Genomic DNA, 27,003 nt, shown 5'->3' on the forward strand with positions numbered 1-27,003 from the left:
AAATTCCACATATGCCTTTGCATCACACGATATGCTGACCGAGAACAGAAGAGGGATGTGTGTGATTCCCGGAAAGCATGTGAGGGTACCTCACTGGCCATCCCATGTGGCGTCTGTCGGATGGTTACAGGGAATAGACATAGGAGGATTGATGTATGATAGATTGAGGTTTGTTAGAAATGTGCTTTGTGATGGAAACAAATTAAATAATAGGGAGAAAACTGTTCCAATTTTTCAGGAATGGAAAAATGATAATACAAAAATGAAACTAAAAGAAGATAGCCCATGGTATATCCCAACTGATACTGTGAGGAATTGTGCAGTGACAGAAATCGATAACTCAAGAATTGTACTGGAGGCCTCGGATGATGTTTTTAACTGTGAAGCAATAGGGAAGCATAGTTATAGAGAAAAGAGTATGGAAAAAAGGGGGACAGGCCTGCCAGCTTGGAGGATGTTTGGGGCTATGATGATCGGGGTCGCCGTGCAGGGAGTAAAAAAGGGAGTGGTTGAAACTGCTCAAAATGTTTGGTGGTGGACCAAAGAAATAATGTGGTACCTTAAATGGATAATGCTAGCTATTGGGGGTATAATATTTTTGGCAGTAGTAGGAAAAATATTAGCAATTTTAAACTGCTGCAGAAAAATGTGCAACTGGGCATTTAGTAGAGCAGATAGAAGACACGAAACATTAGTGACTCAGTCTGCCAGGAAGTTGGACAAAGAAATACAAAAGAAGAAGAAAAGGCATCGTTTTAGGAAGAAAGGAGAGGCCCTTTAACCAGGGGCCTCCTGCTCAGCAAAGGCGTAAAAAACATCATAAGATTGGGCGTTGACAGGGCGTTCCCCGCCCACGGGGGGGGGGGAATAGAGGGCTCCTCTCAAGAGATATATACTGCCCATGAGGCGCCTTTCGTTACTCTTGCACAAGGAAACGACCTGCAGGAGAACTGATAAGCAGCTAACAGGCGACTGACAGAGACCTGACCAGATAAAAGGAGAATAGAAATGGCTGAAGCAACACCCAATTTCTATCATCCGGTAAATATAACAACGACTCTCACATCCACACCTATGCCTTGCAACACGGCACTAAATAACCCTTTAGAGGGTACACTGGTTTTCAGCTGTTTAATACAACTGATATTGTGCTATGCTAATACAACAAAAATATTAAGAAACAACACAAATACGAATATGGATTGGGAATTTTGTAGTAAGGAATGGGAAAAGTGTGAGAAAAATCGACTGACAACAACTGAGGCACTAACTGCCTACTGCCACCACTATGTCCCTTCGGATGATACACTTGTGTTCCGCTGTTTAATACAACTGATGTTGTGTTATGACAGTGAAATTCAAAATAACACAGAAAGAATAATAGCCTGGCAACTTTGTGCAAAGCAATTGGAAAATTGTGAGGCAATGACACTGGCACTTAACGAAAACTCAGCTGTCAGCCATGAGAATATAATTCTAAAAATTAACGCAGACTTCTTTCTGCTGGCCATAATAGCATGTCTATTGATTTTGATAGCAAGGAGAAACAACTTAATTGAATGGATAAAGGTTTTAACCTCATCAATTATGATAATTGTGGTGGGTGTTCTCAGAAGATTCCTGCTGAGAATCACACCTTTACATACCTCCTTAGTAATTTTTTACATTTTATTTGGTGGCCTCCCTACCCGCAATTGGCAGGATGAATTCTGGATTGCGACCACAGTTATATACATCCTAGATATAATTTTAACTATAGTTAGGATAAAGACAACAAGAGTTAACCACTTTCGTTTTATAGGCGCAGGTATATATTCAATTTGTTTTCTATTAATATTAATAGCTATGTACAAAAAGGGATCGGCCCTCAGCAAAAAAATGACAAAAAATTTAGCAATAACATGGGGGTTTTTTATCTTCTCAGGAATCATCATGATAATTATGGGACAACCTACACAAGTTTTGGCCATAGCCTTTGTGGGGTTCGTCATAGGAATAAATCACCATAAAAGATTGATAGTACGGGATAGAAATGTTATTGACAGGGGAGGAATCCCCTTGCATAATATTTAATTTCATGCTAATGTTTGAATTCTCCTCCCCCATCATAGGACGGAAAATTGGTGCCCCGCGACATGACACTTCTACCAGAAAAAGCAGAATGGTACACCAAACAAATAAGGATTGCGGATGCAGAGCACGAGAGATCCCCAAGGGATTATGCTCCTGTGGGCGTCAGTAAAATGAGAGAAATTAATGACGATGCCTGGTTTTGGATGTCTTTCAGGCTTAACAAGTATAGATCTGATGGGAGAAATGGAGAGTTGCGCAAAGTGATTTGGGACACCTCAGGAATAAGGGGACAAGATGGATATTTAAATGACACGCCATACCCTTTCCGTAGGTGCGTGGGACTAAATCTCCCTGCACCAGCATGGATTAGAATTAATGGGGCCCAAAGAGAAAATAAGAATATAAAGACTACAATGATCATGTCCAAAGGTTTATTGATCCAAAACGAAAACAGAGAGTACAGATCTGCCTGTTTGGAATTAGATGTTGACGGTAATCCCTTTATCTCCGAAGATAAACCCCTGCACTGGCACCCAGGGGTTCTACCGCGTGACGTGATGATACCAAATGGGGCCACAATGGCAGAGGCTTTTGAAACTGATACAACTGGCTTTTTGCCCTTGTATGAGTTGCATCCTCGAATGGGAGTAGAATTGTGGGAAGTGTTAATCAACCCACAGGATGGGGGGTGCCCATTTTGGCTTTTCGGGCAGAGGTTATTTTTAATGACACCGGAACCTTCAGTGAGATGGAACGATAGGGAAATGGCCGCTAGGCACCCCGATTACAAAAAGCAATCGGAAAGGATAAGCTGGGGTTTACGAGGCAGCACACGCTGGTGCCACACGGGGAGGAGGTGGTCTGCTTCTATGACATGTGACAGGGTCAGAATGGAAAGCGACCCCCTGAACTCGCGGGATCTTAGATCCACTGATTGCGGGGGTCCTGATTTAACGTACTGGGGGGATGCTTGGGTGCCCCGCAATAAAAAAGTCTATGAGACACCCTTGACCCTGGGGAATTACCCCTATCCGGACAGGGATACTCCTTATTTCTTCAGTGAAATTACTGAGGGAAGGATGAGTTACCTGAACCCCCATCTTTACCTAATGACGAGAGCAGAAGCAAGGAAAGTTAATTTTACTGCACTCAGACAGGTGAGAGAGTTAGGCGATGGAATGGAGACAATTAACATCGGGAGTGACTACATCTCGTTTTACCAGAAACGATACCAAAAACAAAACAGAAAAAACAACATCCTTGAAAAAAACAGATGTGGGGATATGTCCAAAATTCCTGCCGTGGCTCGGTTCCTGGCACTAGGTTGGAGCATGAGTGATGATAAAGACATAGAAGAGAAACTTAGCATTGAGGACGGGGAGGGAAGTGATTCTTCTTCAGGAGATGAAAAGGCTGGAGTTGGTTCCCCCGCTAAAAGACGAGGAGAGGATGGAGATGATATGGGCCCGGAGTGGAAAAAGGAGAGAATGACTCTGACGGAGGCCCTGTCTGTGTCACCTCCTCGTGCTGTCTCACAGTCTCCTGCGTGTATGGAGATGGAATGGGAGAGAGATGACAACACAGGAGAGATCTTCTTTGCCGAAAGGGTGGCCAGAATATCCCCCTTCCCCACTGTGATGAAAGTCGAGTCTGCTGATGAAGTGGCTGACTGCTTTCCCCCGCTGGAAAATGAATCGGATGATGATGGGGCGGAGCTGTTGGGTGCAGAGACATTCGTGGGTGAAAGGGGGGGGGAGGCCCCCAATGAAGGCATAGAGACAGTGACACCTGCCCCGACTGATGACAGTCTGGAGAGACTGGAGCGGGCGTTCTCGGTTCTCAGCGTCATACTGGAAGACGTCAGGGGTGTCGTTATGTCGGTTGTGAAGGAGGGTCTCACCCCGCCACAAGGGGCCTCGGATGCCAGCAGGCTCTGAGAAGTAACGCCGTAAGGGGTTGACACCCTAGACGGGGGTGGCTACTCTGGAAACACCCGGCGGGCGACAGCTCTGACCGATGCCGGTCATATATGCTCATGATGATTAATAAGGAGGATGTTGTACGTTGTGTGTATTAATCATTCATTCATTATTATGCAAAGAAGTGTTTATTTAACCACTACAGCTATATGCCTGTCCTGATGTGTCACGCCTATTAAAACTGCTATTATTATTATAAAAAATGATAGGAAAAATGTTACACAAGAAAAGTTATGACCATCTGGTGCTAATACTTCTATTTTCATAAAAAAGGGATACTGTGTTTTGCTAAAACGCCTTGTGCAACCTTTTACACTGTTGTACTCCCGTTGAACCATGACATCTGCATATATGCATAACCTTTTGTACTCTTGTATGCCATGACATCTGAGTGAACTTGAAGCATCTGTTACACCAGTAAGGCATTGAAAAAAAAAAAATGAACTTGTATTCTCTTTTCCTATTCGCTAAGGCGGTCAGGGCATGAATTATGACACACTATCACGCCACGCTTCTTGCTATATATATCTCACTGATTTTTATGTTGGGAGGAGCTTTTTAGAGACGGACATTATAGTTGTTCGGCGGGCCCCTGTCCGTTCTTGTCGGCTGACAGTTCAGGACTTTGATACTTTGAAACTTGTGATTGACTTTTGATTTTCTTTTTGTTTAATTTTTGTGAAACCTTTAATAAAATATATTAACTATTAAGAAGACTTCTTGAGTAAATTAACCGCCTGCAATCATCCACCTGAGACAGCGCCCGGGTTTTGAAAAAGATACACTCCTAGACCTCTGGTAAGTGAAAGCCCCCTCGGCTCCTTTCCTCACAGAGAAGGGAAAGGGGGGGGGCTAGCTCATACTGTTGTAAAAAAGAATTGTTTCCAGCTTTGACCTACACTCGGTGGGTCTTAATATCAATCCCACAAAATAGCGAGACGACTCTTAGACTTCCTATAAGAGGAGGTACAATTAGTCTTATCTTTTATTAGAAAACAATAATAAAGGATAGGCAGCCAGCCTCGGTGACAAGGTAGAGGGGGAATTCTTGTATTAAGAACGGCAGTTTTAGATCCCCTACCGTTATAAAGTCCCGCGGGCTAACGACAGTCTTACTAGTTAAAAACTTACTATGTCTCTTATCTCTATGTATTTACTGGTATCTTTGTGAGTTTGAATCCTGGAAAGTAAATCAGATTTTAGATGGAGCTCATTGGTGACTAGACTAGCTCCTGAGGGTCTCATGGTTGGTGACCCCAGCATAAAAGGATATACACTCAATGTGCTCCTTTGATGTTTCACTGGCTCCTCAATATAATAATTATAGCATACTATTAGTATTTTATGCTTTCATGACTTTTTAATGGGTTATTGATCACAAGTCAATATATACAGTATCACTGGTATAAAAAGCCTGTGCAATATGTACCCATACACACAAGTTTAATAATAAGCTTTGGTTATGTAGAATATTTCCTCAATGAAAATAAGTGTTTTATAAAATATAAAAAAAAAAAAAAAAGTGTAATACGTTATACTGTTGAGATGTCAAATCTGTATAAAAATGACTTAAGCTTCATTTGAAAAACATCAACAAACCTTTGGACTTTAGGAAAGCTTTGTAAACAGTGATACAACCATTTACCGTTTACCATGCAAAGCACTAAATGCTTTATTTACAGATAGCTCAGCTTATCTGAGATGAGGGATTTTTTAGATGAGACACAAAGCAAACCCCAGCTGAATATTGAGACAACATTTTCTGATTGGCCAACTGTACCAATACACAATAAGACAATGACATATAAGAAGATGAAGAATATAATAGAATAATGTGATAATCAATATAATTATCAATATAATCAGTAATAGATGACTTCCAAATCATAATTTTCCTCCTCCAACTCCACCATGTCTCACAATTTACCATGAAGGGTTTATCAATTTTGGTCGAAGTATTTGTGATCCAAATTATTTTCAATTTGTAATTTGTCTAATCAAATATTTAAAGCATTGCAAAAATGCACTACGGCAGAAATTATGCATTTTTCACCAAGAAAAAAGTACAATAATAATTGAGTAGACTTATCTGTACACACGCATTTCAACAACCTGTTACGGAGTATGTGCATGCGCCTGGCTAATGTACGTGCGTGTGTGTTGCGACAGAATCCACGGAGGAGATGGAGGCATCTTGGATCTGATCTGCTGTGATAGACCCTGGCCTCTTTGGTTCTTGTTCTCAGTGCTTGTTCTTACCACTATTACTGCTAATACTGCTTATTAATTATGTTGCATAGCTTTCTACAGATTAAATTAATGGAATTATTTTTAATTTGTCAAAGGCTTTTAAGTTGCAATTGTGCACTGGAAAACTGACCACTCTGAGATAAAAAAAAAAAAAAAAAAAATTAAAGAAAAGTAAAAGCAGTGAGAGCGGTTTGCTGCTAGTTGCATGTTTTTATCTAAATACTGACACTTATCCGTGTCCATGGTCAAGACGAAAGAAAGTTTACATAACCTCCTTTGCTGATTAGGGTCTCCCATGTAATAAAAACAGATCCCATCAGTCAGATCAGTACAGCCTTATGGGAGCACTGTGGTCAATGCTGCAATAATCCTCTCCAGGGGCACATGCTACACGTCCCCAGCCCCCAGCCTTTGACCCTTTCTTATCCTCTGAACCTGGTTCCGCTGGAGATTAATTCCTATAAAATAGAGGGAGTTTTTTTCTTCCCACTGTTGCTAAATGCTTGTTTATGTGGATCTTGTTGGGTTCTTTCTTTCTTACTATGGACTCTATATTTTGTTAAGCACTTTGAGATGACTTTGTTATAAAATGCGCTATATAAATATATATATATATGAATCCTGATGATAAAAATGACTTTCACTGGGACCATCAACACAACCAGCTAATAATTTAAGAAGAGGTAGTTATCATCACACATTTTCTTTGTCTGCACATGCTGTCAAAGGTCAACACTACAAGAAGTGCAATATTTTTAAGACAGCAATGCATTTTTTATTGCAATTAAATAGATTAATTTATTTCATTGCATAATTGTGATCATCACCAGCCCTCCCTAAGGAAGGGTAAGAAACACTTTATATTAGAGAGGATATAAAACGAGAGGGCAGTGTTACACCTAAGTGAGGGGGAAGGGAACAGGGATTAGAGATTTAAGGTAGGAAATGGAAAGGGTGGGGAAGAGTTCATTATTTTAAAGTGAGAGTGAGATGACAAGTGTGAAGCTTAGGTATAATGGTGGTGGCTGTGGACAGAGGGAAGGAGTGAGTGGTAATACCTAAAACAGGTATTTGGAATCACACACAGCCCAAGGCATGCCAGTGCATCTTTGACCAATGTATGTGCAAGAACCGCGACTGCAAACCCAAGCGCCAAGAGCTTCCCACCCCGCCGCAACAGGAAACAGCCAAGCAGGAGAGAAGCCCACGCCCGCACCCAGGGCCAGCACAGGCCTGCACGGCGCCACGATACTGTACAACACCCTCCATAGGGAGGCGGCCCCGGCCCCCCCAACGAGATGTGATGTCACCAACCGCCCAAGCAGGGCCACCCTACCAGCCACGGACTGATAAGCAGGTGAACCAAAGCACCCCCAGCCGGGCACTGCCACCCCACAACAATGCCGCTAGCAGAGCCCCTCGCCCCATGGAGGCCACCCCAATTACCCACGCGCCGACAGGAGATACCCCATCGTCATACATTTTACTAACCATCAGTTGTGAATAATATTATAAGCAGCAGTGTTATCCCTTGAATAAGTAACTATACTGTGCATAGCTTTTAAAAGTCAAGAAGATTATTTAACCACAATCAAAGTTTACATCTGGATTTTGCAGATTTCATTGAGGAGCTACAACATGACTCGACTCCCCATCTTTGCTGGTAAGTTACATTGTTACAGATGTACAAAAGTAACAACTTTAAAATCAAATGACACTAACATTTGATTATTCTGTTTTCAGGATTGTCACTTTTACTGTGTCTTCAAATTGGTATGGTCTGAATATTCATTGGCTTATCACACATTACCTCCTCATCATGTTGCCATGGAATGGAAACCTTATTCTGATTTGTATTTGACTAACAGTTTCTTCGACCAAACTGGTGTGCTACTTCACCAACTGGTCACAGTATCGACCTGATGCAGGAAAATATCTGCCGTCTGATGTGGACCCCCACCTCTGCACACACTTGATCTACGCCTTTGCAAAGATCACCCCCTTTTATAAACTGTCAATAACTGAGTGGAATGATGAAGTGCTTTATGAGTCATTCAATGGACTCAAGAGTAGGTAAGTGGTGAATAAAAAATACATTTTTAATTTTTTCAATCAATTAACACATTTAAGTTCAGGGGCCAAATATGGACCAGTTTGATTTCAACTGGGCCATAGGTTTTAGGTGGTGGAAAAGAGCGACTTTAACATTATTGTGCCCTAGTTTTCAATGTCAGTTCAATTCACTTAAAAAAATACTGAATTTGTTACCAATTTTTGTGTAATTTAGAGGAATTTTGTGTCGATATTTGTGAGAAATTTCCAGATTTGTGGAAAAATTGAGAGTTCTTTCCACAATTTGAAATAAAAAATGACTGCATTCATGTGACATAAACAAATGAAGAATGCAATCGCCTAAAAATATTGTGGATTATTTGTAATTTACTCAATAATTCATGTCTTCTCTGTCATTTTTATTTTCTCCTGCAGGCTGAATATACATAGTCCGATTTTTATTACTATTATTATTATTATTATTATTATTATTAATAATAATAATAATACAAATAGAACTGCAAGCGGTTATAAAAGGGGGCAAAGCCTGTGGAACCCATGGAAGTACGTCACAAAAGATGACAAGCTTGGGGTGAGCGTCAGGACACATGCCAACATGCCATTTGCAAGGTTGTAATAGTAATGGATGTGGCCCTGCCCAGGTGATTCAGTGATATTCAGGCAATCTGTGGATATTAGGTTTTTGATTTTTCGACATACGTTGTGGGAGTTATAGGCCAAAATGGGTTGACATTGGTTATAGCGCCATGCCTCCAAATTGCACCCCCCTCCTGTGCACGGTTTAGCCTGCAGCACCACTTTTACCAACAGAAAAACAAAAATCAGAACATGATGCACTATGATACACTCGTTCCTAGTGGTTAGGCTAATATCATTATTAATATTAAACGTTGCTCTGATGCTACCGTTACAGACAATGTTTTGTCTTGTAATGGGCGCACATAGTGATCTTGACAATCAATGACCAGTACAAGATCACCTAAGTGGAGATCGTCCGCTTAAATTATCGCAACTATACGGTGTACGCTTTAGTAAATAAATAGGTTTTGATTGTAGCGGTCTCTCGCCGTGGTCAACAACAAGACCATGTACATTTTAGGTTATTGCTATTATATGATATATGCCCAAGCAAACAGGTAGCTTTAGAGTTCATTTTTAAAGGTGGAGAGAGTAGCAGCCTTCCGTACTAAGATTGGGAGCTGGTTCCAAAGGCGAGGAGCCTGTAGCTGAAAGCTCTGCCTCCTGTTCCACTTCTGGACACTTTAGGAACTTCAAGAAGACCAGCTGAGAGCGGAGTGATCTGCCTGGACGATAGGGCACTAACAGGTCTCAAAAATATACAGCAGCTTGATCATGTAGAGCTTTGTAGGTTAAAAGGAGGATTTTAAACTCTATTCTAGATTTTACAGGAAGCCAGTGGAGGGAAGCTCATACTGGAGAAATAATCTCTCTCCTGTTAGTATTCAGCATTCTGAATTAACTGCAGACTTTGTAGTGCCTTACAAGGACATCCTGACAGTAGGGAGTTTCAATAATCCAATCTAGATGTAACAAATGCATGGATTAGTTTTACAAAAAAGAAAAGAAAAGTAGGTGAAATTATAGAATAAGATGAGACACTGAATTACAGAGAATATGTAGAATGGTAGGGATGGTGTTGCATCTTGTGGTTTGGATGATGATGACAAAAAAGGTGGTGTAGAAAAAGTCTTCAGGACAACTTAATTGTAAAAAACAGGCAGTTTATTAATACAATCAAGAGTCCTATAAAGGTTAAAAGAGGGACCTGTGAGCGTGTGCTGGCCGTATCATCGCAAGCTCTGAGCTCGTTCGGGGAGGACAAACCGTAAATATCTTCCTGAGATATCCTTAACAATAGCTCATCACCATATAAGTCTGGGCACTAGTATGGAGGAAACAGTCTGTTAATCAAATAGAAACTTGAACAGGAATGAACGTAATCATTATATGTCTTACTGGGCCCTCGATCAAGTAACAAGCTGAATAAACGTCCTCTTTCATTAAGAGAGCTACACATCCTGTTATTTTACAAATCGTGATTTGTATAAAACCGTTGGAAAAAAGTAATAAAAATAATTTGGAAAAAAAGCAAAAAACTTTTACATATCTTGCACAAAGATGGAATTTGTAGGCACAGAGTCTGAAAAAAATGTTGTTCCCACATTATCATAACACTCCCAAATTCTTGTGGAAAACATCCTGGTATTGTTGCTTAAATCAGGGCCTCTTGCTCCTTCATACAATGTCACTCATATGCATTATGCTTTGAGTCAATTCTTTATTCAAAAAGAGTATAAACCTATTATATCAAATGTTTTAATACACTTCAATGGGTTTTGAGTTTTGATTTGAAAAGGGGTAAGGTGTTGAAGTTTCTTATGTTGGGTGGGAGGGAAATCCATTTCAACTGATGTCTCATAAGGTTTTATGCTTCCCGTTGGTTAGATGGCCGACAACTCTCTCTGCTCATGGCTTTCCATGTGTCTCATGAAAGAGCGAGGGGGAGCTCCCTTCACTTCGGGCTTTCCACGCAGCTGCTGGAATGGCAGAGAGGTCCCAGAACAGAGCCTTACTGTCAAATCTAAAATGCATGCTAATAAACAAATTGACTGAAGTGATCCTGATTGAATAGAGGTTTTGGCTGCTCATCTTTCAACATTTATTCTAAAATGGTAAAAACAAAACAAAAAAACAACTCACGCTGCACCACTGTCTAGTCCACTTGACAGGGCTGCAGAACACACAGCCAGACACGTCTCCTTCTCCTACAAAAATATTGAGTAACAATAGTTACTCATTGTTACTATTGGAAGCCAGTCCCACTTCAGGAAGTCTTAAATAGCGACACATATACATTAAATTCAGATAAAAATTAGAAAACAGGATGAAATTATTGACTTGAATTAGTTTGTTATATTGCGAAAATTTATAGCCTTATGTGCACCAATTCTTATTTGAATCTGATGGTATACTTGCAGTCTTAGTAGTTCATTGTGACTGTATACTGTTAATGGCAAAACCTAGGCCGTATAAGCTTGATTTATTCAAATCCCTCAATGTTACTATCTGCCAGTTTTCCGATATTGATCCTGACCAAATCTAGAAAAACCAGCAGTCTTTCTCAGTCTTCACGATTGTCAGCATACCGATTTAACTTTTTTTGCAAATGGGTTTGGCACGGCTTTTAAATTGACAGAATAAATTAATTTTACAGAAACCCAGAACTGAAGACACTCCTGGCAGTGGGAGGGTGGACCTTTGGGACCGCACAGTGAGTCTACAACAGAGAGATGTTGATGACTTTCATTATTTTATGTTTTCCCTGAATGTTCATTGATCATTTTTTTTTATCTTCTTATTTTAGATTTACCACCATGGTAACAACCCCTGCCAACCGTAAAATTTTCATTCAGTCTTCAGTCAGTTTTTTGAGATATTATGGATTTGATGGGCTTGATCTGGACTGGGAGTATCCAGGTGCTCGTGGAAGTCCAGCAGAAGACAAAAAGAGGTTTACTCTTCTCTGCCAAGTAAGTTAATATTTTTAACACATTCCATGTGCATTTCTTTCTATTCAGTTTATTGTTATTCTCTGCACTTTTTTTTAAGATTTATTTTGAAGACTGACAAGTCCCCACTAAATTTTAGGAATTACTTGCTGCCTTTGAGGAGGAGGCTGCCACTACCAAAAGACCCCGTTTGATGCTCACAGCCGCTGTGGCTGCTGGGAAAACAAACATTGACAATGGCTATGAAATTGCTGAAATTTCCAAGTAGGTTTTAATTCAGATATAGTATGATATACAGTATATGTCAGACCATAACTCCACTTTGGTCCACCTGTTTTTAATAACACCTTGGTCTGTGTTACTTAGACCTGAACTAACCTTTAGCTCTGGTCTGTCTTATTAAATGGTTTAATTAACTGTCAAGATTTTTTTATTTATATAAGGTGAGAAAAATAGAGCAAAGTATTTATTTTAACGTGGCCTCAAGAAGAATGTTTGAGTTTTGCAATAATAGCAAAGGAAAACAATGAATAAAATAATGTATTGTCTGATCCAACATATTTTTTGTTTGTTTATGCAAAGAAACATGTTTTTTTCTTGTGTCAGATTTTTAGACTTTATTAATGTCATGAGCTATGACTTTCATGGAGCGCGGGAGTCTAACACTGGTCACAACAGCCCTTTGTACAATAGCTCCTTTGACAGTGGCGAGAACATCTACAATAATGTGGTAAGAGATATATACTCGTGAAGGTTAATAATGTACCCTAAAAATGATAATGGCTTGAGAGCAGTTCAAATAAATATTCTCTGTTCTCACAGGACTTTGCTATGAAGTATTGGAAAGATCAAGGAGCTCCTCTTGAAAAGCTCCTGATTGGCTTCCCCACATACGGACGCACTTTCCGCACAACAACAGCAGCCACTGGTGTTGGAGCACCAGCCAGTGGACCTGCAACTGCTGGAACGTACACACAGGAAGCTGGGTTCCTGGCCTATCATGAGGTTGGACAATAGACTGATTTGCTTACTCAGCACATTACAAAAACTGAAATAAAAATGAACATATAATTTGCTTTGGGTGAGGCATTGTGGAGTCATTGACTATTCACATGAGTTTTCACACTTGTTTGAATCCTATAGATCTGTACTTTCCTCAATGGAGGAACCTTGCAATGGATTGAAGATCAAAAGGTTCCCTACGCCTTTAAAGGAAATGAGTGGGTTGGATTTGACAACCAACAGAGCTTTGAGATAAAGGTGAGAAATGTCCTATTTTACAGCTTTGAATTGGAAAAATGATGGTCTTTAAATTGTTGGAACCAGTGGGAAACTGATTCAAATGGTTCAAACTTAGCCCACTTTATAACCCTGGTAGAAAAAGATTTAGTTTTTTTTTTTTCAACCATTTATCTTAAACATAATTTGTCAACAAAAAACCAGGTCATCAAGAAAGAAAGTCTTGATACCTGTTTTCATTGATAACTTTTGTCAATAATAAATAAATGGAATTCTCAAGGCTATTATATGTAGCTTTCTGATTCATCTCCTGAAATATCTGCTCTGTTTATTAGTTAAACAGCTTGACAGGACAGCCCACTCTAGTTCACTATGTTTTTCTTCTTCTTGCAAGATACAAAACTACACATTTTTAATGTAACATTTTGGTGTATTGTAGGCCAAGTACTTGAAAGAAAACAAATTTGGAGGCGCCTTCATCTGGGCCCTGGATCTGGATGATTTTTCTGGACAGTTCTGTGGACAGGGCAAATATCCCCTCATCAGTCGCTTGCAGTCTTTACTGAACTCAAGTAACATATGAAATTCAGCTTTTTGTTCAGTTAAGTGAATTTAAACTTATTTGATTTCCCTTTACGTTACAGATGTTTCAACCCCAGCACCCGTAACCCCACATCCAGAGGGCACCACATCTTCACCAACAACCACAAAGGATGTTGGTCCTCCCACCACCAGTGGGGCTTCTGGAAGTAATTTTTGTGCTGGGAAAAGTTCTGGCAACTACATAAATGACAAGAATCCCAAAACCTTTTATCAGTGTTCCAATGGTTTAACTTTTTTACAAAACTGTCCAGGTAATCTGGTATTTCAGGCCTCATGCAACTGCTGTAATATGTCATAAATAAAGCCCACTTTATTGTGGGACCTTATTTTGTTTCTATGTCAAAATCACATCTGAGTGAAACCAGGGGCCACTATCTCAGGTTTTTGGAGGTTACGCCTCTTAGCCACAGTGGAAAGTTGATGTTGTACCAAAATGTGTCACGCACATCGACTTCCGCAATGACACAAGCACACACTGATTGAATGACTGATAATTGAGCCCATGCACTCACACAAGCATGCATCACATGCATAGCAGAATCTCACCATGCTCTGCAATAAAACAATCGTCGAAAGGTATAAAAAAAAAAAAAAAAAAGATGGATATACAAGTCACACATCTTGGAAAGAGACAAAACTACATGAGAGCATCAACAAGGAAGAGAGAGTCTGAAAAAAGCGTGTAGTAAGAAAATGTCTGGAAACAATGGTGTCGATTACTGTCAACTATTCATTCTTCACTTTTTAAATATTTTAAATATACTCATTGAGGTGAAAATTACTCTGCAAAGTTGACTGAGATCTTTGTTAAAACTGGTAAAACCTGAAGATCTTACAACTTTTACTTATTGACATGCATTATCAGTATAAACAGTATTATTATGTTTTTACTTATTCTATTATCATCAATATTCTGTCTGAATTCAAACCCCTTTGTGACACACTTAACTGTATGAAAATAAAGATAACAATATAAATAAAGACTGATTTGATCCATCTGTGCAGAAAATCATTTCTTTGAACACAATGAGATGTTATTATAACTTGACACCTTGATTTGAAAATTTTCAGTTTATACACAGTCGGAATTTGTCAAAGGATCAAAGATCTCAAGCAATTTTTCTGTGTTGATTATGATCCATTGATCATGCCATCATACCAAATCAATTTTACTGTACCATTTATGAAGAACCTAAGCAGCGTTACACTCGAGATTGTGAATGCTGGTTTTAACTATAGGATATTGTTTAGAATGTTGTTCCTGTACTACTGTAATCAATGGAGATGCCAAAAAGACGTAGCTACTAAATACCAGCGGTGACAAATAGCAAAGTACAAATACTTTGCTACTGTACTTAAGTATTTTTTTCCTGGTATCTGTACTTTACTTGAGTATTCGTTTTTTTTGGTGACTTTTTACTTTTACTCCTTACATTTTAAAACAAATATATGTACTTTCTACTCCTTACATTTTAAAAATGAGCTTGTTACATTTAAGAGCTTTGAAGATGACATCACAATGTCAAAAGATGCAAACCAAAAACCACAAAGCTGGAGAAGTTAGTGCTAGTCAATGTGCTAACATGGAGGAGAAGTTAGTGCTAGTCAATGTGCTAACATGGAGTTGAAGTTAGAGCTAGTCAATGTGCTAACATGGAGGAGAAGTTAGTGCTAGTCAATGTGCTAACATGGAGGAGAAGTTAGTGCTCGGCAACATGCTAACATGGTGGAGAAGCTAGTGCTAGTCAATGTGCTAACATGGAGTTGAAGCTAGTGCTAGTCAATGTGCTAACATGGAGGAGAAGTTAGTGCTAGTCAATGTGCTAACATGGAGGAGAAGTTAGTGCTAGTCAATGTGCTAACATGGAGTTGAAGTTAGTGCTAGTCAATGTGCTAACATGGAGGAGAAGTTAGTGCTCGGCAACATGCTAACATGGAGGAGGAGCTAGTGCTAGTCAATAAGCTAACATGGAGTTGAAGTTAGTGCTAGTCAATGTGCTAACATGGAGGAGAAGTTAGTGCTAGGCAACGTGCTAACATGGAGGAGAAGTTAGTGCTCGGCAACATGCTAACATGGAGGAGAAGCTAGTGCTCGTCAATGTGCTAACATGGAGGAGAAGTTAGTGCTAGTCAATGTGCTAACAGAGACTTTAGTGCTAGTCAATGTGCTAACATGGAGAAGCCAGTGCTAGTCAATGTGCTAACATGGAGAAGCCAGTGGTAGTCAATGTGCTAACAGAGACTTTAGTGCTAGTCAATGTGCTAACATGGAGGAGAAGCCAGTGGTAGTCACTGTGCTAACATGCTCTGGGTTTTATTGAGCATTTGAAATTTTTAGCTAAATTCTCCAGGTGTTCAGAGGATAAATATTTAACTTGTAAACTGTAACAAATACAGTGGGTTTTTCTGCCTTGTTTTGGGGATTACAAATTTCAAGGGACAGGCTTTTGAGGTTTTTGGGGTAACTGATAAGCTAGAGTGAAAAACTGTTGCCACTCCTCCTCCACAGCCACTCATGGCGAATATGATGATAACCATAATAGAGCTGGCTTCATTAAGTTTCAGTTTCAGTGAGGCATAAAACACCTAAGTGATGGTCAGTTATAAGATCACTCACTACGAGAGATATAAAAGAAAGCGTTCTGATATTTAATAGTCCACATTTAATAGTTTTTTCATTGTTTTGTGTTTTGTTTGTAGTTTTAATTTTGATGAGATTTTTATGGTTACCTCCTCTATTGTGGTTTTAGTTTGTCATGCATGTTGCTCTAAAACTTCCAAAACATGCTGGATAATGGCTGTTGAGGACCAAGATTGGACATTTAAAGATGGTTAATTTAATACCAAAACTGTATAAGCTGAACTTAACTTGTCTTAGGCAAGGCAAGGCCAACGTATTTGTATAGTGCATTTCATACACAAGGTAACTCAATGTGCTTTACAGAATAAAACCTTCAACAGCTTAAAATCAATAAGAACATTTAAAAGCATCAGTAAAATCAATTAAAATCATCAACAAACACATTACATCATCATGACCACTTAGTTAAATACTTGCTATGTCTCTTATCTCTATGTATTTACTGGTATCTTTGTGAGTTTGAATCCTGGAAAGTAAATCAGATAATAGATGGAGCTCATTGGTGACTAGACTAGCTCCTGAGGGTCACATGGTCCATGACCCCTGCATAAAAGGATATACACTCAATGTGCTCCTTTGATGTTTCACCGACTCCTCAATATAATAATTATAGCATACTAATAGTATTTTATGCTTTCATAACTTTTTAATGAGTTATTGATCACAAGTCATTATATACCACTGGTATAAAAAGCCTGTACAATATGTACCCATACACACGTGTTTAATAATCAGCATTGGTTATGTAGAATATTTCCTCAATGAAAATAAATGTTTTATTTTTTTTAAAAACTGAAAAACAAGTGTATTACATTATAAAAGCAGACTGTTGATATGTCAAATCTGTATAAATATGACTTGAGCTTCATTTGAAAAACATCAACAAACCTTTGGACTTAGGAAAGCTTTGTAAACAGTGATGCAACCATTTACCGTTTACCATGCAAAGCACTAAATGCTCTATTTCCAGATAGCTCAGCTTATCTGAGATGAGGGATTTTTTAGATGAGACACAAAGCAAACCCCAGCTGAATATTGAGACAACATTTTCTGATTGGCCAAATGTACCAATACACAAATAGGCAATGACATATAATAAGATGATGATGATGATTATAATAGAATAATGTGATAGTCATTATAATTATCAATACTATAATCAGTAATAGATGACTTCCCAATCATAATTTGCCTCCAACATCACCATGTCTCACAATTTACCATGAAGGAACCGCAGGAAATTTTATATACTCTATCACTTCTCATCCATCTAAAACACATTGCAAATAAAGGGTTTCTTTTTTTTAGTCTTTAGTCTAAGTATTTGTTATCAAATTTATTTTCAATTTGTAATTTGTCTGGTCGATAATATATATATATATATATATATATATATATATATATATATATATATATATATATATATATATATATATATATATATATATATGTATATCAGAACCTAAATATTCAACAATACAGGGTTAAATAGACTATGGACAGGATAATGGAGTCTTTTAAAAGAGATACAAGGAAAAAAAAAAGTCTCCAAGGTTGTTTATTATTGATCTTAGGAAAAATTAAGTAAAATGATCAGGAGACAACACAGAGCCCGTGAGGCACACCACAAAACAGAGGAGCAGTGGTACAATTCTTTCCAAATATGAATTAAATTTGTCATTAATCAGTTTAAAACTACTCATATTTCTCAGAATCCAAGTTGACGGCAATACACGATAGTTTGTTACATCATCAGCCATCATAAACTTTTAAAAAAGAGGACATCCTATCTATAGGAAAACTGTGTTTTATCAGGTCTTCTCATATGAAATGCTCATCCCAGGCAAGATTTTTCTTTCCTTTCTGGTTATAAAACTGGATGGTAAATAGACCCTACCACCTTTGTAACTAAATTACAGGCCTCTAAATGGAGGAACCAGTAAATTTGCATCAAAAAAGTGTGGGAAAAAAGAAATTATTATAAGAAATTGTGTTCATTTTATAAACCTTCTACAGCAGGGGTGCTGGACTCCAGTCCCCGAGGGCCGGTTTCCGGAGACTTTTCGATGTCTCCCTGCTCCAACACACCTGAATCTAATGAATGGCTCGTTATCTGCTTCTGCAGAGCTTGATGACAACACATTGGTTTCGACCAGGTGTGTTGAAGCAGGGACACATCTAAAAGTCTCAAGAATTCGGCCCTCGAGGACTGGAGTCTGGCACCCCTGTTCTACAGTAACCCCCTCTTACATCTCATGTTCCTCTACACTACCCCAGCCACTTGGTTGTGCCTCTCTATGTAGGTGGATCCCGCCTGCAACTTGTATCCTGCTACTATGTGCTGGACCATCTCAGAGGCGTCTTGGATCTGATCTGCTGTGATAGACCCTGGCCTCTTTGATTCTTGTTCTCAGTGCTTGTTCTTACTGCTATTACTGCTAATACTGCTCATTAGCAGTAATAGTTGTTTGCTCCTCTACGATGTTGTCCTTGTGTACCCGATGTCTCGCTGTACTCTGGTTGGGGGGATCAGTGAGTCAATGTCTTGCTCACTCTTAGCATAAAGCTTTATGTCATCTATGGAGTACAGGTGACTGATTGTTGGTCCATTTTGGAATTGGTATTCATAGCCAGTCTTGGTATATGCCTCATTTGATTTTGACCTGGGCAATGGGGTTTGAGTTGGCCTCTGGTGTGGCCTTCCACATTCCCATGGCGATCTTTATGAAGGCAATTAGTGTCCTGTTGACATTTCACTGTCCGTGTGTGGCATTGCTCCCTCGGTGCTAATGCAAATTCTTTCCTGTGATGTACTAACTCATGTGCCTACTTCTCTGGGCCACTATGATGCAAACAAAATCCTGACAGATGCCCATGTTGTGGAGAGACAGGTTTTTAGCAGATACTTGGATGGGCCATTTCCCTTATGGGCATCCTTTATGGTCATGATTGTTGTACCATGTGTCAGCAGCATCCTTATGTACGGTTCCCATGTTATTACCCATTCATAGGATTACTGTTCTGTTGATCAGCATGATGGTCTCAATGATAGGTTGTGTCTCAGTGATGGTTTCTATCAGGCATCATTCACACCTTCTATAAGATCTTCTGATTGTACTCGACAACTCACATCCATCTCTTAGCTGGTTTAGCACCCAAACTCTCATCTTGGGATGGCCCCATTCCGTAGTATTGTTGTAGTATTTTATTGATCTCTGGATGTGATAGCAATTGGTGGCTATTTGTTGAAACATGGTGCTAATAGATGTTGCTTAGCTTTCTACAGATTAGTTCAATAGAATTATTTTGAATTTATTTAAGGCTTTTAAGTGGTAATTGTGTACTGAAAAACTGACCACTCTGAGATAAAAAAAAAAAAAAAAGAAAAGAAAAGTAAAAGTAAAAGCAGTGATAGTGGTTTGCTGCTAGTTGCATGTTTTTATCTAAATACTGACACTTATCCATATCCATTGTCAAGACAAAAGAAAGTTTACATAACCTCCTTTGAGATCCCATCAGTCAGATCTCAGTATAGCCTTATTGGAGCACTGTGGTCAATGCTGCAATAATCCTCTCCAGGGGCACATGCTACACGTCACTGGCCCCCAGCCTTTGACCCTTTCTTATCCTGACTATAAAAATGACTTTCACTGGGACTAACAACACAACCAGCTGATAATCTGAGAAGAGGTAGTTATCATCACACATTTTACTATCTATCAGTAGTGAATAATATTATAAGCAGCAATGTTATCTCTCTCATAAGTAACTATACTGTGCATAGCTTTTAAAATCCAAGAAGAATATTTAACCACAATCAAAGTTTACATTTGGATTTTGCAGATTTTATTGAGGAGCTACAACATGACTCGACTCCCCATCTTTGCTGGTAAGTTACATTGTTACAGATGTACAAAAGTAACAACTTTAAAATCAAATGACACTAAACATTTGATTATTCTGTTTTCAGGATTGTCACTTTTACTGTGTCTTCAAATTGGTATGGTCTGAATATTCATTGGCTTATCACACATTACCTCCTTATCATGTTGCCATGGAATGGAAACCTTATTCTGATTTGTATTTGACTAACAGTTTCTTCGACCAAACTGGTGTGCTACTTCACCAACTGGTCACAGTATCGACCTGATGCAGGAAAATATCTGCCGTCTGATGTGGACCCCCACCTCTGCACACACTTGATCTACGCCTTTGCAATTATCAACCCCATTCATGAACTGGCAACATTTGAGTGGAATGATGAAGTGCTTTATGAGTCATTCAATGGACTCAAGAGTAGGTAAGTGGTGAATAAAAAACACATTTTGTGCCACATTTTAATTTATGTTTTTTCAATCAAGTAACGCATTTTAGTTCAAGGGCCAAATATGGACCAGTTTGATTTCAACTGGTGAATTTGAGATACATACTGTACATTTGAATTATTTGTAATTTACTCAATAATTCATGTTTTCTCTGTTGTTTTTATTTTCTCCTGCGGGCCGAATTATTTGCTCTAATGGGCCTGATTTGGCCCCCGGGCCTTTGAGTTTGACATATGTGATCTAGATGAATAAATGTGACGTGCCATGAGAAATGAGAAATGTTAGTTGAAGTGCTAAAGAAAGCACTCCATGCTTCAATTTAGCAATATCACACGAGATGGAGGGCTGTTGTGCTGAAATATCAGCACTGGTGTGATTCAGTTGGCACACAAAGGTAACATATTCTTCTCGACAGTACTTCTGGCACACAAAAAATGGTCCGCATTAAACCTTGAAATGGAGATAGGCGTAACCTAAGGAGTACAAGTCTAAAATGGCGCTTATTAACTTCAGACAGAGGTGTGAACAAAAAAATATATAATGACATGACCCAGACAACCGACAACAGCAGTGGCTGGGTCCTAAGCAAAATAAACAAGAGGGTTCTTGTTAATACAGTTTGCCAACCACCAGATGTCCTTAAAATTTCATACTTCAATTCAGGATTGGATAATTTTATTGAAAGAACAGTTGCAAAGTTTTACAATATACGTAGTCAGATTTTGATAATAATAATAATAATAATAACTGCAAGCAGTTATAAAAGGGGGCAAAGCCTTCCCGCGTGACTCGGCCCTCAGGTTTTGCGGAGCCCATGGAAGTGCGTCACAAAAGGTGACGGGCTTAGGGCAAGCGTCAGAACACAGGCCAACATGCCATTTGCAATGTTGTAATAGTAATGGGCATGGCCCAGCCCGTATGATTCAGTGATATTCAGGGAATCTGTGGATATGAGGCTTTTGAATGGTACAGGCCAAAATGTGTTTGAACCCATTATAGCAATTTTTGGTATGGGTGGTCTGTGTGCTTTTCTATATACTGTACACCCTGTAAATTTCACAGCCCTCAACATAATATTTCAGCAGAAATACAGTAAAAGTTTGTGTATGTTGTAATAAGCCACGCCCACTTTGACCAATCGCAATTAACTTTGAGATATGGCCTCAAGAGCAATGCAAGGTCATACCCACCAAATTTGGTAAAAATCGGTCTTGCCATTTAAGAGATATAATTTTTCAGGATTTGCAGCGCCCCCTAGTGGCCTAAATTATTCAAATTTGGCTCATATCCCTACAGTCACATGCCAACCAAGGATCTCAGATTTGAAATTCATTCGTGAATAATTTGCGCATATTTTGACCGAACAAAATTCTTTACTCAACTTTAAATCAAGTCCAACTGAAGACTCTACGTGCCAAGTTTCACACTGATTGGACAAAACCCCAAGGAGGGGTTCGAAAAAGGAGGTTTGCTCATTTTTGCAATTTTGCGTCACACAATTATAAGCGGAAATGGGCGTGGCCCATCCCAGGATATGAGGTTTGAATGTGTGACATACGGTGTGGGAGTTATAGGCCAAAACACATAGACTCTGGTTATAGCGCCACCTACTGGCGGACATATGTGAGGTAAGTGCATGTTAATAAACAAATTGAGTAAATTGATACTGACTGAATAGAGGCTTTGGCTGCTCATCTTGCAACATTTAATCTAAAATGGTAAAAAAAAAAAAAAAAAGACAACTCGCGCTGTTCCACTGTCTAGTCCGCTAGACAGGTCTGCAGAACACACAGCCAAACACGTCTCTTTCTCCTACAAAAATTGTCTGTAACACAGAACCACTCATCAACCCACAAACTGCAGTCTCAGCATGACTCCACCCATCTACCATTAATGGTTTTTTAGGTTATCTGGATGATTGGCAATCTATTTTCATTTACCGTAGCTTACACCTCAGTAATTTCAGGTACCTGAGGCCTGGCTGCTACCACACGCAACATCTTTGCAATGTAGAGATTCACTACCCCCACTACCTAAAGAAAGGCGCTACCTCTAAACTACGAAGTAGTCTCCACAGTAAAACAACTGGGGCTCAACTATATGTACCCCGAGTTCACCTGGATATATGTAAATAGTGCAAAACCCCCCATGGCCGACATGTTCCAAGTTTTCTAATGGCATGTCACAAAAATTCGAAACAATGAGCTTCCAATAGTAATAATGAGTAACAATTGGTACTCATTGTTACTATTGGAAGTCTCGCCAGTCCCAGTCCAGGGAGTCTTAAATAGCGACACACTATCACGATCTGCCAGTTTGGCGAAAGTGATCCTATACAAGTCTAGAAAAACCAGCAATCTTTCTCATCAAGTCTTCACTATTACCAACATACCAATTTAACTTTTTTTTGTAAATGGGTTTGACACGGCTTTTAAATTGACAGAATAAATTGATTTTTCAGAAACCCAGAACTGAAGACACTCCTGGCAGTGGGAGGGTGGAACTTTGGGACCGCACAGTGAGTCTACAACAGAGAGATGTTGATGACTTACATTATTTTATGTTTTCCCTGAATGTTCATTGATCATTTTTTTTTTATCTTCTTATTTTAGATTTACCAGCATGGTATCAACCCCTGCCAACCGTAAAATTTTCATTCAGTCTTCAGTCAGATTTTTGAGACGATATGGCTTTGATGGGCTTGATCTGGACTGGGAGTATCCAGGTGCTCGTGGAAGTCCAGCAGAAGACAAAAAGAGGTTTACTCTTCTCTGCCAAGTAAGTTAATATTTTTAACACATTCCATGTGCACATCTTTCTATTCAGTTTATTGTTATTCTCTGCACTTTTTTTTAAGATTTATTTTGAAGACTGACAAGTCCCCCCTAAATTTTAGGAATTACTTGCTGCCTTTGAGGAGGAAGCTGCCACTACCAAAAGACCCCGTTTGATGCTCACAGCCGCTGTGGCTGCTGGGAAAACAAACATTGACAATGGCTATGAAATTGCTGAAATTTCCAAGTAGGTTTTAATTCAGATATAGTATGATATACAGTATATGTCAGACCATAACTCCACTTTGGTCCACTTGTTTTTAATAACACCTTGGTCTGTGTTACTTAGACCTGAACTAACCTTTAGCTCTGGTCTGTCTTATTAAATGGTTTAATTAACTGTCAAGATTTTTTTATTTATATAAGGTGAGAAAAATAGAGCAAAGTATTTATTTTAACGTGGCCTCAAGAAGAATGTTTCAGTTTTGCAATAATAGCAAAGGATTACAATGAATAAAATAATGTATTGTCTGATCCAACATTTTTTTTATTTGTTTATGCAAAGAAACATGTTTTTGTCTTGTCAGATTTTTAGACTTTATTAATGTCATGAGCTATGACTTTCATGGAGCTTGGGAGTCTAACACTGGTCACAACAGCCCCTTGTACAATAGCTCCTTTGACAGTGGCGAGAACATCTACAATAATGTGGTAAGAGATATATACTCGTGAAGGTTAATAATGTACCCTAAAAATGATAATGGCTTGAGAGCAGTTCAAATAAATATTCTCTGTTCTCACAGGACTTTGCTACGAAGTATTGGAAAGATCAAGGAGCTCCTCTTGAAAAGCTCCTGATTGGCTTCCCCACATACGGACGCACTTTCCGCACAACAACAGCAGCCACTGGTGTTGGAGCACCAGCCAGTGGACCTGCAACTGCTGGAACGTACACACGGGAAGCTGGGTTCTGGTCCTATTATGAGGTTGGACAATAGACTGCTTTGCTTACTCAGCACATTACAAAAACTGAAATAAAAATGAACATATAATTTGCTTTGGGTGAGGCATTGTGGAGTCATTGACTTATCACATGAGTTTTCACACTTGTTTGAATCCTATAGATCTGTACTTTCCTCAATGGAGGAACCTTGCAATGGATTGAAGATCAAAAGGTTCCCTACGCCTTTAAAGGAAATGAGTGGGTTGGATTTGACAACCAACAGAGCTTTGAGATAAAGGTGAGAAATTTCCTATTTTACAGCTTTGAATTGGAAAAATGACAGATGAATATCTCTATGTACACTGTAATATATCAGAACCAGTGGGAAACTGATCCAAACGGTTCCAGTTAAGGCCACTTTATAACCCTGGTAGGGAAGGATTTTTTATTTTTATTTTTTCAACCATTTATCTTTAACGTATATTGTCAACATTTTACCAGGTCATCAAGATAGAAAGTCTTGATGACTGTTTTCGATGATAACTTTTGTCAATAATAAATAAATAGAATTCTCAAGGCTATTATATGTAGCTTTCTGATTCATCTCCTGAAATATCTGCTCTGTTTATTAGTTAAACAGCTTGACAGGACAGCCCACTCTAGTTCTATGTTTTTCTTCTTCTTTGCAAGATACAAAACTACACATTTTTAATGTAACATTTTGGTGTATTGTAGGCCAAGTACTTGAAAGAAAACAAATTTGGAGGCGCCTTCATCTGGGCCGTGGATCTAGATGATTTTTCTGGACAGTTCTGTGGACAGGGCAAATATCCCCTCATCAGTCGCTTGCAGTCTTTACTGAACTCAAGTAACATATGAAATTCAGTTTTTTGTTCAGTTAAGTGAAGTTAAACTTATTTGATTTCCCTTTACATTACAGATGTTTCAACCCCAGCACCCGTAACCCCACATCCAGAGGGCACCACATCTTCACCAACAACCACAAAGGATGTTGGTCCTCCCACCACCAGTGGGGCTTCTGGAAGTAATTTTTGTACTGGGAAAAGTTCTGGCAACTACATAAATGACAAGAATCCCAAAACCTTTTATCAGTGTTCCGATGGTTTAACTTTTTTACAAAACTGTCCAGGTAATTTGGTATTTCAGGCCTCATGCAACTGCTGTAATTGGCCGTAAATAAAGGCTCACTTTATTGAGTGGGACCTTATTTTGTTTGTTTCTATGACAAAATCACATCTGAGTGAAACCAGAGGCAACTATCTCAGGTTTTTGGAGGTTACGCCTCTTAGCCACAGTGGAGAGTTGATGTTGTACCAAAATTAATGTGTCACACAAGCATGCATCACATGTATAGCAGGATCTCACCATGCTCTGCAATAAAACAATCATGGAAAGGTATAAAAAAAAAAGATGGATATACAAGTCACACATCTTGGAAAGAGACAAAACTACATGAGAGCATCAACAAGGAAGAGAGAGTCTGAAAAAAGTGTGTAGTAAGAAAATGTCTGAAAACAATGGTGTCGATTACTGTCAACTATTCATTCTTCACTTTTTAAAATATTTTAAATATACTCATTGAGGTGAAAATTACTCTGCAAAGTTGACTGAGATCTTTGTTAAAACTGGTAAAACCTGAAGATCAACTTTTACTTATTGACATGCATTATCAGTATAAACAGTATTATTTTTTACTTATTCTGTTATTATCAATATTCTAGCTTAATTCAAATCCCATTGTGATGCACTTAACTGTATGAAAATTGCTATTTCAATAAAGATAACAATATAAATAAAGACTGATTTGATCCATATGTATAAAAGAGGATTATATTATAACATGACACCTTGATTTAAAAACAGTTCTTTGCTAGGCAAAGTGCTAACATGGAGGAGAAGCTAGTGCTAGTCAATGTGCTAACATGGAGGAGAAGCTAGTGCTAGTCAACGTGCTAACATGGAAGAGAAGCTCGTGCTAGTCAATGTGCTAACATGGAGGAGAGGCTAGTGCTAGTCAATGTGCAAACATGGAGGAGAAGCTAGTGCTAGTCAATGTGCTAACATGGAGGAGAAGCTAGTGCTAGTCAATGTGCTAACATGGAGGAGAAGCTCGTGCTAGTCAATGTGCTAACATGGAGGAGAAGTCAGTGCTAGTCAACATGTTAACATGAAGGAGAAGTCAGCGCTAGTCAATGTGCTAACATGGAGGAGAAGCTAGTGCTAGTCAATGTGCTAACATGGAAGAGAAGCCAGTACTAGTAAATGTGCTAACATGGAGGAGAAGCTAGTTCTATTCAATGTGCTAACAAGGAGGAGAAGCTAGTGCTAGTCAATGTGCTAACATGGAGGAGAAGCTAGTGCTAGTCAATGTGCTAACATGGAGGAGAAGCCAGTGCTCGTAAATAATCTAACATGGAGAAGAAACCAGTGCTAGTCAATGTGCTAACATGGGGAAGAAGCCAGTGCTAGTCAACGTGCTAACATGGCGGAGAAGCTAGTGCTAGTCAATGTGCTAACATGGAAGAGAAGCTAGTGCTAGTCAATGTGCTAAC

General features: G+C 39.0%; 3 protein-coding genes across 3 annotated transcripts; all 3 read left to right on the top strand.

The window, feature by feature from the left end:
- Positions 1 to 880: 880 nt before the first annotated feature.
- On the top strand, positions 881 to 4,545 carry LOC114467210 (uncharacterized). Its single transcript, XM_028453342.1, has 2 exons — positions 881 to 1,041; positions 2,112 to 4,545. Exons 1-2 carry the CDS (start codon positions 1,009 to 1,011, stop codon positions 4,008 to 4,010), a joined length of 1,932 nt encoding a protein of 643 aa, XP_028309143.1. The 5' UTR covers positions 881 to 1,008; the 3' UTR covers positions 4,011 to 4,545.
- Positions 4,546 to 7,940: 3,395 nt separating this feature from the next.
- Positions 7,941 to 14,045, top strand: LOC114466980 (acidic mammalian chitinase-like). Its single transcript, XM_028452877.1, has 11 exons — positions 7,941 to 7,965; positions 8,046 to 8,075; positions 8,171 to 8,375; positions 11,611 to 11,667; positions 11,761 to 11,926; positions 12,045 to 12,169; positions 12,512 to 12,635; positions 12,728 to 12,910; positions 13,049 to 13,165; positions 13,584 to 13,716; positions 13,789 to 14,045. Exons 1-11 carry the CDS (start codon positions 7,941 to 7,943, stop codon positions 14,043 to 14,045), a joined length of 1,422 nt encoding a protein of 473 aa, XP_028308678.1.
- Positions 14,046 to 20,252: 6,207 nt separating this feature from the next.
- On the top strand, positions 20,253 to 25,627 carry LOC114466978 (acidic mammalian chitinase-like). The gene is made up of 11 exons (XM_028452874.1): positions 20,253 to 20,277; positions 20,359 to 20,388; positions 20,484 to 20,688; positions 23,175 to 23,231; positions 23,326 to 23,491; positions 23,610 to 23,734; positions 24,075 to 24,198; positions 24,291 to 24,473; positions 24,612 to 24,728; positions 25,166 to 25,298; positions 25,407 to 25,627. The coding sequence occupies exons 1-11, from the start codon at positions 20,253 to 20,255 to the stop codon at positions 25,625 to 25,627; spliced, it is 1,386 nt and encodes a 461-aa protein (XP_028308675.1).
- The last annotated feature ends 1,376 nt before the right edge of the window (positions 25,628 to 27,003 follow it).

This window comes from Gouania willdenowi, chromosome 7, assembly GCF_900634775.1.
Source record: "Gouania willdenowi chromosome 7, fGouWil2.1, whole genome shotgun sequence".
Taxonomy (NCBI): Eukaryota; Metazoa; Chordata; class Actinopteri; order Blenniiformes; family Gobiesocidae; genus Gouania; species Gouania willdenowi.

What these genes read in the sequence shown, in the direction of transcription:
- LOC114467210 (XM_028453342.1), top strand. Translation starts at nt 1,009, where the DNA reads ATGGCTGAAGCAACACCCAATTTCTATCATCCG. An exon ending in CACCCAATTTCTATCATCCG is followed by an intron (nt 1,042 to 2,111) that starts GTAAATATAACA and finishes CCCCCATCATAG; the next exon opens with GACGGAAAATTGGTGCCCCG.
- LOC114466980 (XM_028452877.1), top strand. Translation starts at nt 7,941, where the DNA reads ATGACTCGACTCCCCATCTTTGCTG. An exon ending in TGGACCTTTGGGACCGCACA is followed by an intron (nt 11,668 to 11,760) that starts GTGAGTCTACAA and finishes TTCTTATTTTAG; the next exon opens with ATTTACCACCATGGTAACAA. An exon ending in AGAACATCTACAATAATGTG is followed by an intron (nt 12,636 to 12,727) that starts GTAAGAGATATA and finishes CTGTTCTCACAG; the next exon opens with GACTTTGCTATGAAGTATTG.
- LOC114466978 (XM_028452874.1), top strand. Translation starts at nt 20,253, where the DNA reads ATGACTCGACTCCCCATCTTTGCTG. An exon ending in GGTTCTGGTCCTATTATGAG is followed by an intron (nt 24,474 to 24,611) that starts GTTGGACAATAG and finishes TGAATCCTATAG; the next exon opens with ATCTGTACTTTCCTCAATGG. An exon ending in AACAGAGCTTTGAGATAAAG is followed by an intron (nt 24,729 to 25,165) that starts GTGAGAAATTTC and finishes GGTGTATTGTAG; the next exon opens with GCCAAGTACTTGAAAGAAAA.